General features: G+C 38.0%; 1 protein-coding gene across 1 annotated transcript in view; it reads right to left on the reverse strand.

Moving 5' to 3' along the window:
• Positions 1-5,423: 5,423 nt before the first annotated feature.
• LOC128933540 (inositol polyphosphate 4-phosphatase type II-like) overlaps positions 5,424-13,273 on the reverse strand; it is a gene marked incomplete at its 5' end in the record, with an annotated part of 97,131 nt that continues 89,281 nt past the window's right edge. Inside the window, one exon of the mRNA XM_054270542.1 lies at positions 5,424-5,649. Within this exon, the coding sequence (XP_054126517.1) occupies positions 5,517-5,649 (133 nt within the window). The remainder of the gene's footprint in view (positions 5,650-13,273) is intronic.

Genomic DNA, 13,273 nt, shown 5'->3' on the forward strand with positions numbered 1-13,273 from the left:
AAAGTCTTCATTACGAAAAGCCTTGATCCCACCTGAATTAAAGATCAACAGTTATGTGAAAGGGATCTCCTTATGGGCATTGGAATGTTTTGTTTGCTTTGAACTAGAAAACGCATGACCCACCTGGTTCTGAGATGAAAGTTAAGGTAAGACTAAGAAGAATATGAACTATAAATTTTTGCCCATTGCCGGCTTTTAAATGTTATTTCAGAACTTTTCTTAAATCCTTGCTCCTAGAGGTGATGAGACCTGTGAGTGGGCTTCCCCCAACTGCTTCAGGAGGGAACACACTCTCATCAGCATGGACAATCCTCCCTCTGGGCAACGCCACCGCAATGACAATGAAAAATGAATAACGAACAGAAAAGTCAGAAACATAAAAAATAAACATTAAATTTATTTAAATAAAAATATACACATAGTGTACAATGGACATGGCTTACAGACAGCAATGAAACAAAACTGATAAACCCTGAAATATAAAAAGCATTGAATTCCTATAGTTGTGCTTTGTTTCTCTGGACACACACATGCTGCGGACTGAGGTCCTGTTAATGTTACTGATACACAGCCCTGTGTGCTCCAGAATGTAAGACAGGAACATCACAAGGAACAGCTACACAAAAGGAAAACAAGTACCAAAGTAATTTGGGATTTTAGAAGTTTTAAAGTCAGGCCATTCATAAACAGAAGTGCTGAAAACTTTCAAGGCACTTTGCATGCAAGGAAGGAGTAACCAAACACCACTGCAGCGTGGTTGAATTCTCACTGCTCTGAACCTGGCATGGCCAGGGCACTCTGTTAGCACAGACTCCAACTGTAACCTTTTTTCCCAGCCAGCACACAAATCCTGTGCCTTATGTTTCAGCTCTTTGGAATAGGGAGACGCTGGTTCACAAGTGTCTTACAGTTCATTTATCCTGAAGTATTTGCTCATATCTGAGCAAATGTAAGTTTTTAACTTGGATCGTGAGTATCATGCTGATAGTCACGGCTGTTATATTACTTATTCAGCAGATGCTATGAAAGAAAGAAAATAAATGTTTGAGTCCTGCAGAGTGCAAGCCAAATGCTTGGCAGCACAACAGTTGAGGTGTTGTACGGCTAAGGGAAAACCCCAGTGTTTTAAGGACTGAAATCTGTGATTTTTTTCTCTCTAAAAAGCATTTGTATGATTTTTTTTTTGTAAACACACAATATACAAGGTAAGTTTGTGTTTTCGAGAACAGCAAATTACTTTAAAGCATTTCCACTGTAAACATCTGCTTTTAAGCTGCAAGGAAGTGAAAAGCAAGATGCAAACATGCCTCATGGCACTACCTATACAGCGCAGTTCTTTATAATAAAAAAGAGCATAAATATAAATATCAATAGTTTCAAGTTTACAACATAACCAACTGGCACAATGTACGTATAAGACTGTTAAGTGATTACATACATTAACTCACACAAGTAATTTTGCTGCATAGTTTTCAATGCAATTCCTTTCTTTATTACACTGGTGGATGTTCAGTGCATTTCATGCTTTTTTTTAAATGGACCAAAGGATTTCTTGGAACTTGTGTTTAATCTAGAAATAAAAATAATTTTTTCCTGAAACTTTTAATAGGCATATTATAGAGTAGGCTTCAGAACGGAGTGTTGCACTTCTTTATACCAAAATTACTAATGAAGATTTAGAATATCATTACAAGTTATTCCACTGCAACTAAGTGAATTTTCATCAGGAGAGATTGATTTAGACACAAAATTGTTTGTTAATTTCCTCATTTCACTTACGTAATGGCAAAATTCAGACAGAGAAAAATTAAAATTGCATTGCAAAGGGCTTCCTTAAGGCTACTTCCCAGTTAATATTTTGTTTCAGCTGTCCTCCTAAATTATTTTTTTTTATAACACAGACATTGCTAGGATTCCATCAAAATACATAGCTTCACATAGACAAAAATCACACAACATGATTAAAAATTTTTGCTTTCTAATTGCTCCATAAAAGCCAAAGTATGAACATTAATCAGAATGCATTTTAAATTCCTCAGAAGACCTCAAAAAAAATACCCTGCCTGCTTAATGTCAGTCATAAACATGTATTATAAACAATAGATAATATAATGTCACTCATAGACATGTATTATAACAATATTACAATCATTTCTGGGGAAAAATACTTTAACATTCCTTTCCTTATGTTTTTAGTTATTTTAGGCTAGCTCTCTATTTAGTCACTACTCTGTGGTACAAAACCCCCATGGAAGTGTGTGATGCATTGTACAAATATTGAAAGCTAGAAGCCCTTATTTCAGGATTCCTCGAGACAGATCCTGATTAGATTTCTACAAATAATATCATCTCTAAGACAAGATTTGGCTTTAGATGCCAGATGTATTTTTGAATTTTCATCTTCTAGCCCTTAAGAACTGCCCTCCTCTAAAAGCAGATTATTTTATACCTTACAAAAGTTTTAAGACAGCAGTTATGGAACAGTTTTTGTGGAGCCACCATCAAAATCACTCTGCTTATGTTATCCCTCTGCAAGACAAAAAATGTAGTTTGCTCATAAAAATTAAGTAGTGCACTGAAATGCACAGTGAGCTAGAAGATAATGTGCAAGACCCCAGGGATGATTTAACTCCTCTGTCAGACACTCAAACAACCCACAGGGCTGGGAGCAGCTGCTACAAAGAGTAAATGTACTCCATGTAGCACAACCATCAACCTGCAGCAAGCCCCTCTTTGTTTCTCCATAAAAGGCAAACCAGAAAACCCCAAAATTTTGAATCCATGGCCAGCTGACGGCACAGCCTTTGCCCACAGGGACCACAGTAGCCCCAGCAGGCACTGACCAAACAACAAAATCTTTGGGCCTGTTTTGCTACTGAAGCAACGAGGTTTTTCCAGGACACTTGGAGCGCTTGTGCAGGTTTTACAAAGCTCTCCAGACCTACAACAAGATGTTCCAATCCAAATATCAGTGAGAAAAATTTCAGCACTATTTAGCACAGAGCTCAGGCAACTCTTCTGTAATGGCCCAAGCACGAGGCTTCACGGCAGCTGACTGATGTATTTGTGGTTTTGTCTAATTATCTTTAGCAAATAAGGGATTTATTTAATTTCACAAGAACATACTGTGAATGGTTGCTAAAACAAAAAGGATAGCAATCCAGTGCCATTTTTTCTTTCTCCTCATCAAATCCATGGCTTCAGCGTGAAAAACAATTTCAATGCAAAAATAACATGGTAGTGATAACAGCAATTTAGAGCCTGGGCAGGGCTAAAATGCTGAGGCACAATCTTGAAATACTATTTTCCTGGCAAGAAAATCTAGAATAATTTCATATTTTAATGTGACAGAATGCCAATGGGACTCAGATAAAGAAGTCTAGGTACCTATAGCACCCAGCAAAGAGCACCATCTCCACTGAGATTTTTACAGACAGTTTCAGAATTACTGTGCAATGGTTGGCATTCTCTACTGCATGCCTGGAGGTTATTTCAGAGACCCATAAGGAATTTATCACTATCTCTAAACTGCATATGTAGGGGTTCTTTAAGCTAATAATAAACATGTATATAGTGAGGGTTAGTGCAGCAGCCTGACACAAGAAAAATTACTTTTCTAGGAAAGATTATGTTCCATAAATTCAGAAGAAAGTTTCACACAGATCAGCTACATTATATTAATAGACAAACACTAATTTATGCACATATCCAGCCACCCAATGAGTATTGTCCCCTTCTACTGGTACATGACAAGAAGAAATCAAGGCATTATGTTCTCATGAGTCTGAGCTTATCTGTGATGCATTGTCAACTCTTCTGACATATACTGAATACATTCCAAGAAAAAGGAAGCAATTAATGACAGCATATTATATAATAGAAATAAAAAACTAATGCACCAAAACACTACTTACATTATCTACTTTTCTTGGAAAAAATAGTTCCAATTAGCTAATGTATTGTATAGGTGAATTTCTGGCTCCACTGAAGTCAATGAGTATTAGAACAAGAATCTCTTTCTGATGTTTTCCTACAAACTCCAAAGCCTGATCTTGCAAATACACAAGATGGATTTAATTTTAGGCAAATGATAGATCAGTTCCATGGATCACCCAAATAGAATTTGCAGAATCAGGCTCTTAAATTCTATTATAGTTACAGATTTATACCCAGTAATGAATATTAATGGATTAAAAAGAACTAATTAAAAGTCACGGTGTATAGAGATTTCTTTGACTTCCATAGGAGTAAGCAAACGTCTACTTCTTTATCCATGGCAATTACAATTTCCTACAGATGCTCAAATTCCCAGGGTAGTTTCATTAGGCTACATTTCTCATACTTCTGCTCTAGATATAAAAAGAAGGCATTGCATAAAGGTCAGTAACCAGTGAATACTTGGGAATTTTAAATTGTATTCCTCTCTGGGAGGCAGAAGAAGGTAAATAGAAGTAAATAGACACAATTAGAAAACACAAATGTTCTTTGCAAGACAAATTTCAGGATTAACACCAGCTGGCAGAACATTAACATTCATTTTTAAAGCTGATAGCTCTTCATCCTAGAGTGTCTACCTGCAGCATTACAAATTTGATATAAATCAGCTGCTGTGGCTAACTAGTCCTAGTACAGCAGTTTACTCATAACATTTATTTTAGGCTTTCTAATAACATACAAGTTTTCAGAGTCTAAAGATACATTAACTCCTGTATATACAACTTATTTTCCCTAGCACTAAAGAAAATTTGCTTTTAAGGGTTTACACTAAAGAGGAGGTGAAATTCAAGTCACATGACTTGTGGAATTAATCGCCCTGATTTCAGTGTGATCTATGTGAAAGTGAAATAAGTGGTATTTGGCTGGGGTACAGAAAACCAAGAGTGATACATCCAAATGAACCGCAGGGAATCAAAATGGAATTACTGAAATTACAGTCTGCAATTACTAAAAACACATTATGAAGTTACCACGCTTATGTAAAGAAGCTAATTGTAATTACCAAAATTATATTTAGCCCAGGTATTATCATTAGCATCTTTCATAAACATTTCTGTGAAGGGTTTAATCCTTAGTGATCAAGACCTCAGTGCTCTGCTGGTTACAGAAAACACCTTTTCCAGCAGTAAGATACCCCTTAAATCAAATCTCAGGGTTTGGTTTGGAGTCAGAATGCCACCTTCCAGATTACTAATCTCTGTTCCTACAGCAAATGCCATTTCCCTTTTTAATCTTCAATCAAATGACCCCAGAAACTAATTCCAGCTGGCTTATGAGTCATACTAAGCTTCAATTTCACAAAGATAAGTTGAGTATATTTGATTTTCAGAATATCCAGTCCATTGCTTTTTCATGGTTTTATTTCATGACTAATCAGATTCATTTCAGTGTAAAGTGATAAAACCTGCTAAAAATAACACCTCCACTGGTCATACATTCCCAATTCATATGTCATAAACAGCAGTTGTTATATTCACTAATTAGCATGATACATGCTCCTGATTACACTTTTGTTAAACTTAGGTGTCAGCTTTTCCATATGTCCCCTCTGGAGGTCTGTAGTACTTTGGGAAAGCCATCAGCTGTATCATGTTGAATGCATACTTTCTGCATTTGACATTCTTCAGAACATTCTCTATGCGGCATCCTTCTCTAGTGAAAGGGGGAAAAAGTACAACTTCATGAAACATAGAATAAATAAATATGCTTTATTTGTTCATTGCAGAGTTTCAGCAACAGTTGAAGTAAAAATAACAAGGATTCAACTCTACATTTTTGTTTTCCATGAGTGATGATACATCTTACAGAATTAAATCCAAGGCCAGGCCCAGTACACTTATTGCCCTCAGAAATAGGTGATAAGATTTTCCATCCCCCTAATATATCTGCCCTTGAGGTTTAAAGTTCAGTAAAAAAATTTAATACCTTTAATGATACATTTTGTTCTAATTCCAGAAATATATTTGCCTTTTAAACCTTTTCATACCTTTCTTTTTCAATTGATTTGCTATATATGTGTGAGTATACATTGCCCTAAAATGCACATTCTAGGAATAAGGAATTTTATTAAGTCTGGCCCTAGAGATTCGTGAAGGAAAGTTTCATCTCTGCTTCATTTGCTGTATGTTCAGCTTTGCAATGAAAAAAAGAGAGAATGGCTTTTCAAACAGCCCAATCCACCTCTCTGCTTTATAAAGGAAGGATGTTCGTTCACATGCAGTACAAAAGTCACAAGTGCCAAAGTGGTGCATCAAGACATAAACAGGACTTTGTTAAAAAGAATATAAAAGTGTACTGAAAGCAAAAGCAACTAAAGCAACAATTACAAACAGGCTAATTTCATTACAAAACAGAACTTAGTATATTCTATTTACTCTACAGAAAAGGGTTAGTTGTAGCAAAGTAATAATAATTTATTAAACAAAAACAATCCCGTCAGCTAGTTACAATGAAAAAACACAACGGAAGATAAGTCTCACAAACCATTGTCCTGCCATATTTGTCTAGGGGTTAGTTTGTGTTGTGCAAATTTTTTTTTTTTTTTTTTTTTTTTTTTTTTTTGTCAGACTAATTACTCTGGAAAGAGGGATTCAAGCATTCAGGATTCCACAACTTCTATACAGTGACAGCATTGTAAGTGGGCTTTCTTTGCGCTAATTACAGTGGGAAAGCTTTACCATGAACAGAAAGAGCAAATCAATTCACTCAATGCATAGTATACTTCTCGGAGTTCAGAAAAAAAGAATGAAAACACAGTACATTTCAGACATGGGAATCTTAAAGATGAATCCTTGGGGTCTGAGACTGTAGAAATATTACAACATGATTCTTTTTTCTAGAGTTAGTTCGTTGCTGTTTGTAGAAAAGAAAGGAACACAAGTAAAGTTTATTGATATTTGGCTAATAGCAAAGCAAGACTTAAAATAAGCCACACAACCAGCAGGTGTGAGCTGACAAGCAGCAAGGCGACAGGATAGAAGTGTCGAGCAGTTGGCTTGTTATCAGTTAGACAGCCTGTTTCGGGATCATCCGAGTCAGTCAGTGCTCCCTGGGTCTGTCTGCTGTTAAACAGGGAAGTTAGGAACAGATAGAACAGCATTTCAGCAGCAAAGAAAGCCAACACGCAGGCATTTTGACAAAATGAAAGTACAGAGCCATTTTGAGGAAATAGATTTATCTAAGTACTTCCAGTATAACTTTTGTGTTCTACAGCTGACAGAGGAAGCACCATCACTGGGCGGCTACTAGCATACTAATGCTACTAGGTGCCTTGGAGTAGTATTCACAAGTGAACATTAAATCACTTCCACAATGAACTACACCATCACTAAAATCAACACACACACTGAACAGAAATGAAATAAGGAGGTTGAAAAAAAAAGTTAAGGAAGCAAAGAAAAAAAGATCATGAGTACGTCATAATGCAACACTGAACAAATGATGTCTCCATGGTGCTCACAGGCTTTTCAGTCCTGCTTCAGTATCTATTAGGAAGTTTATTGGCAGAAATGAAAAGGCCACACACTAACAGCTATTCTAAAATAGTATTAAATGATGGTAAACTGACTTCAAAAATTCATCACTGCTGGTGACTCAAAGTCCATAGCAGTTCTTTTTATTCAAAGGCTCGCACCTGCATTCCTGTAAGTAAATCACCTTGTATCTTTATCAGTCAACACAGGGAGGAGCTAATCTACTTAGAAGGAAGTTCTACTGAATCACGCTGGATTGTGTGGTCCTTGTCCTACCAGAGCAACAGGGACACTTCCACTGCCAGGCTTGCCTTTTGTATTCTTGACAGATTCTCTGTAAGTACAATTACTCACACTGCAACCACACTTCTTCAATTCCTCTGAAGCTTACTTGCATACACTCAGGAGTCCTGTTTATAGACTTCCTTTGGGCAGCAAGGACTGGCAAGATTTTTTTTTTTTTTCTATTTACTATGAATATCCTGTGATGAAAAGATAACTTGCCATTTTTTAATGTGGACTTGAGAATATCCAAATATATCAGATGACAATGCAGTGCCCTTTCAGAAGGACAGGTCACAAGTATGCTCTTGCTTTCAAGAGAGAAAAAGCTGGCAGACATTATCTTTACTGTCCCACAGCTGCAGGTAAGATGAAGAGGATACTCTGAAAACAGCAGCAGCCACATCACCTTACAGAAAGCCTGCCTTCTGACTCGTGTGTTAAAGGGCAGTGCTACATTTCCTAAGCTTGGATAGCAAGAGAGGTGCAAGAGCTGCGTTTGCAGGTGGAACCCTAGGCAAGGGGGGGTTGATCAAAACCTTTCCTTGCCCAATTTCTCTTTTGAACAAGCCTTCCATAATAAGTTCTTAGTCTTAGTCTTTGCTTTGAACTTCAGTCTGTATGTTACACTAATAAAGGGATCAATACATACTATTTTGAATAGCAAAATAAGAGATAAAAAAATAAAACCCCTGCTATTTTCATCTAGGTCAAAGTAATTGCTGGTGGCAGGGTGTTTGCTGCTTTTGTTCTACAGATCTCAAGTGTCCATGGATGGAACTTGGGCAGAACTGAGACTTTGCTGTAGACATTATCTCAGAAACTATCAAGAAATTAAGCTGATTGCATGGTTTATTGGCCTTGTCAGCACTGAAATAAGTAATTCTGTGTTTCTCTATCAGACTGCTCCAGCTATGCCTCTGTCCTAGGGCCCACCTACAGAACTGCCTTCCTCTTCTGCTCACAGTGACATTACTATTTGTGATCAGCTGGGAGGACTAACTTTATTGTTCCCAGTTAATGTTGTCCTCCATTATGTATTTCTATATACTTTTTTAAGAACCTGCTGCTTGCTGGTTTTCCTTTTCTTTTTTTAATCTCCACAGCATCCCACAGGTTTGTCCCTTTGACCCTGTCCCCTTACTCCCTTCCAACTCCTCAAGGTGAGCCTGCAGGTTTCAGCTTACTCCCCTTATGCCCACAACTCATGAGAAGTCCAGCTCAACCCTCCCAGTCCCATCTCTTCCTTCCCAGTCACAGAGTCCGGGTGATTTTTGTTTGCCCTGCATCCCTTCCATCACAGACATCACGTGTGCTCCTATGCACACACCAAACTTTTTTCTTCTGGAGAAATCCATCTGGGCAGCAGTGAAGTTGAGCATTCAGTAGGGTGCACAGCCACTGCATTAATCAGATTGATTGTTTACACCAATCTGGAGAGCCCTGGCTTTGCACACCAATGGTTCATTCCAAGCAGGCTGAGTCACACACTTGCAGGTTGTTCCTACAGGGATGAACCCTCCTGCTTCTGTGGTGTGCCTTGCTCTGTTGGACTCCACATCTCAACAGTGTCTGGCTTTCATCTGCATTGCTACAAGTCACATTAGCTTCAGTGAGATTTATGCGGGAGTAATGATGGAAATACAGATAAAAGCCATTTGTTCTCTTTTTTTTTTTTTTTTCCAACAGAAAAGCCTACAGTACATTTGTTCTTTGATATGCTGAAAAGAATGATCGGTGTCTTTTAACATAAAAAGTTTATCTTCCCCCCAGGAAAGCAACCGTGAACAGCTGATGCACAGGCACTCTGTTCCACAAATTAGTCACATCATTCAATGCATGATTCAATAAGATGTCCCCAAAATAGAGCAAGAGGATCCAAGTCCATTATTAGCTTCCTAAGAACAAGCTGAGCAGAATAGCTACGCATGCTTTTAATTGAGGAGGAATATTTGATCAGGGTCAGATGCCTTGCTATAGCGTGTGCCAACATTTCTCAGTGCAGTGCAGTGACAGTGCCTTCCAACACACCCCAAAGTGTCCTCTGCAGTGACTATTGAACAAAGCAAAGACCTACACCCAGCTGTCAGCACCATAACATTGCTTCCCCTGGCTCACCCCACCCTGGAGGAGTTTCACTGCAAACAGCAGAAATCCCACTAGTGCCCTGTCAGCTGGATTCATGTGGCTTCTGACTGACAGCACAACCAGAACAGAGCGCTAAGGGTGCTACATGCTCAGGTGTGAAGGTACAGCCATAGTTTCAGACGTTATCTCCATCACAAATTGAACTTTAACAGCAAAAGGAAGGAAGAAAACTTGAAAAATAACCAGCAAGTTTCTATTTTACAAATAATTTAAACAGAAGTAGTGAAACCACCTAAGTTCGCAACATCTGGAGTCATGAACACCCCACTAACCTATCATACAATTTTTATTCATTTACTCTCAAATTGTTCATTTGAGACCTCCGGCACAGCACAAACACATTGTAGCAGCCAAGGGTTCTGTAAGTTAATGACAATATAACCATTTCAGCCTGCCTTCTATCTCATTTGATGTTTTATCATCCTAAACTCCTGTTAGGAGTTGCTACATGCTTATCAAATGAGGCAAAGGCAAAACAGCAGGTATTTTTTGTTCTTTTCAAATTCAGCTGATAAATTATTTGGACCTCAAAGTAGTGAAGCAGAGATGATGAAAATGGTGTGAGGAAAAAGCCTCTCAAGTCCTTAAGAGAGTCAAGCACACACATGAGGGCACATTCTGGCTTTCGATTGTCAGTCACACTGATGTCCCTGAGCAACGTTTTTGGAGGAGATGATTTTCACATTTTGGGATGTATGCTTCTTTTTTAGAACTTTTCCAGCTACAGTTATTAGCAACACTGGAAACGTTGAACTCTTCTACACGATTTCTTCAGGTGGAATAAACAGGCAGCTTTCTATTAACAGGTGTCCCACGTGCTAGTGGTGACTACCGTTTGAATTCATGTCCTACTGCACTTGTACTTTATGGGAATTTCCCTTTTTTTTTTTGTAGACAGATTCAAGCAAGGTTTTTCTGGTCCTGATGTGTTTTTCTTCTTAAACTTCGGTGCTGACACAGAAAATAGCAAAAGTAAGTTGCTTCTCTAGAGTGCCATCTGGTAATAGTAGAGACATTTCTTCAAATAGAAAGGATGGCTAACAGTTCTCAGTCTTACACAATTTTGATAACTTACCTATTCCTTTTATTTCAAGACAGTCAAGTTCATAAGCAGCTTTCAAGAAGCAGCTTCTCTTAAGAAGTTTTTGGAACGAAAGCATCCTAATTTCTACATGATACATGTTACTGGGATTGACTGAAACACTTCAGAGAATAATCACCTGTATCAATGTACAGCACTACAGTTCAAGAAGGCAGCCTTAACTTTTTCAAAGAGAAAATGTGGGATCCTTGTGAACATCTCCTAGCCATTACCAAGCTGCTGCACTAGCACATCTAGAAGAATAAAACATCATGCAGAAGGAAATAAACAGGTATCAGCCTAGTCCTGAAGGATTTCAGTATCAGAGCAGAACTCAGATAAAACATATAAAGGAACATCGGGAAACAAAATTTTATTTTGAAATATGAAGTTGATGCAATAAACCTCCAACAATTTTTAAGAACAAAAAATGGTTCTGCATTGTTTCAAAATGGAAGCTAAGGGAGGGGAATCAGCAGAGACATCTTTTGTATCAATGATCTTTAAAATTATTCTTTTTCTGATACGCATTTAATAACTTAAATTTTTTCCCTCAAATCCACATGGCACTAAATAAAGTAGAAGATGCTAGAAATCAATTTTTGCTGCTTACATGATCCTATAATCTCAGCTCAAAACAACGAGAATTGCTGAAACTGATAAGCAGTCTTAGATCCAAGAATACTGAGAAATTCAGTCAGTGATTTAGGAAGCTGCTATTTAAACATACACAAAAACCCCAGACTGTTTATCAAATCTGTTTTATCAAATTGTCACACTAAACTCCCTCCTCCTGTTTTAACCTTTTGTAATGCAAGTTTTTCCCTACTCTTGTTGCTAGAATAGAAATCCTCTATTTCCCCACTCCTTTCTTCTCTCCTTGCTTGGTTATAACACACGACTTTTCTAATGCAATATTTAGGAAATAGAAAGGAAAGTAGATCATACAATATGAGGCTTGACCACTGAGTTGGACCATGCAGCAGATTCATGGTGCAGTCATGATGATAGGACACCTAGATCTTGAAAATCAGCTATTGTGAAGTAACTGTGGGGTTTGGGCTCAAAACCATTACGGAGTTTCAGTCTGTACAGAGCTAAAAATTCAATTTTGAGGAGGTGGTCAGAGACAGCAAGCTACTGGAGGCTCAGTGCTGGACAGGGTACAGGTTTTCAGCACTATTATGAACAGGCCTTAACAGTTCAGTACAGAGCAAGAGATTAATAAAGAAACCCTCTTGCAGCAATATTTAATAACAGGCAAGGAGACACTTGGTCCCACAGCCACACAACCACATCCGGGAAAACCCTGTTGTCTTATGTGCTGACATGGACAGGGATCCTTTGGAAGGAATGCTGAAGTCAAAACTCAATTTACACAGTTGCTCTTTTGCTCTGCTGTGTATGTGTTCTCCTTGAAGTCAAAATAATTATAAATGTGCAAATTTATGACCTATTTTATCAGCTTAGCTGTGTTTGGATTTCCCAGAGCAAGTGAAAGAGGCACACACCCTGCACTGCAGGCAACAAAACAGCACAACTCACTCCAGCTTTGGGCCATGGAAACATCTCCCGAATTGCTGGTTCACACAGAGCAACACCCCTATATTTGTCTATGTTTACTTTTTAACATACAATTAACTCCAAAGAATAGACGGGAAAAGGGCAGTTTCAAGCTTGATATCTAATATGCATAAAACATGCTACTGGGTAATATACATCTCTACCAGTGTTCATCTTAGCACTTTAGAAATCTCTGCTGATTGCAGAAGAATTAATATTTTCCTTTTTGACTGATACAGAATGCCTTCAAGAATGGTTTTCCCTCAATGTTAAAGAGTATCTATGTGGTAAAAAAGTAACATTGACAAACTTATTATAGTGAAAATACAAGAAACATTAAGAAAAAATTCCAGTTAGAATCACAATTTTTGTCACTGGTGCATTTAGGACACCTCCATTAGCAGGCTAAATTCACCCTCAGCATCTGAACAGCAAAGCCAAGTTGACTTTCTGTGCCTGTGTCCCTTAATCTGCCAAAATGGACAGCAGATGCTGCCCCATGGGCACAGTATCCTGGTCATGCCAACTCCCAAAGTGCCCTGGAATCACTTGAGAGCACACTTAATCTGCCAAAACTGCATCCGGAAACATTTAATAATTTCACTGTATAAAATGACTGAGATCATGTTCTAGCATCTGTCCCCAGAGGTTTTCAATTTACAGCTGTGGCCAGAAGCTTCAAGTCCTGCAAAGTCATTGTGGTGACTGTGTGAGAGATTAGCTTCAGAAC

The sequence above is a fragment of the Melozone crissalis genome, unplaced genomic scaffold (assembly GCF_028551555.1).
Source record: "Melozone crissalis strain CALT ecotype California unplaced genomic scaffold, PUWL_Pcris_2 ptg000010l_1, whole genome shotgun sequence".
Lineage (NCBI taxonomy): Eukaryota > Metazoa > Chordata > Aves > Passeriformes > Passerellidae > Melozone > Melozone crissalis.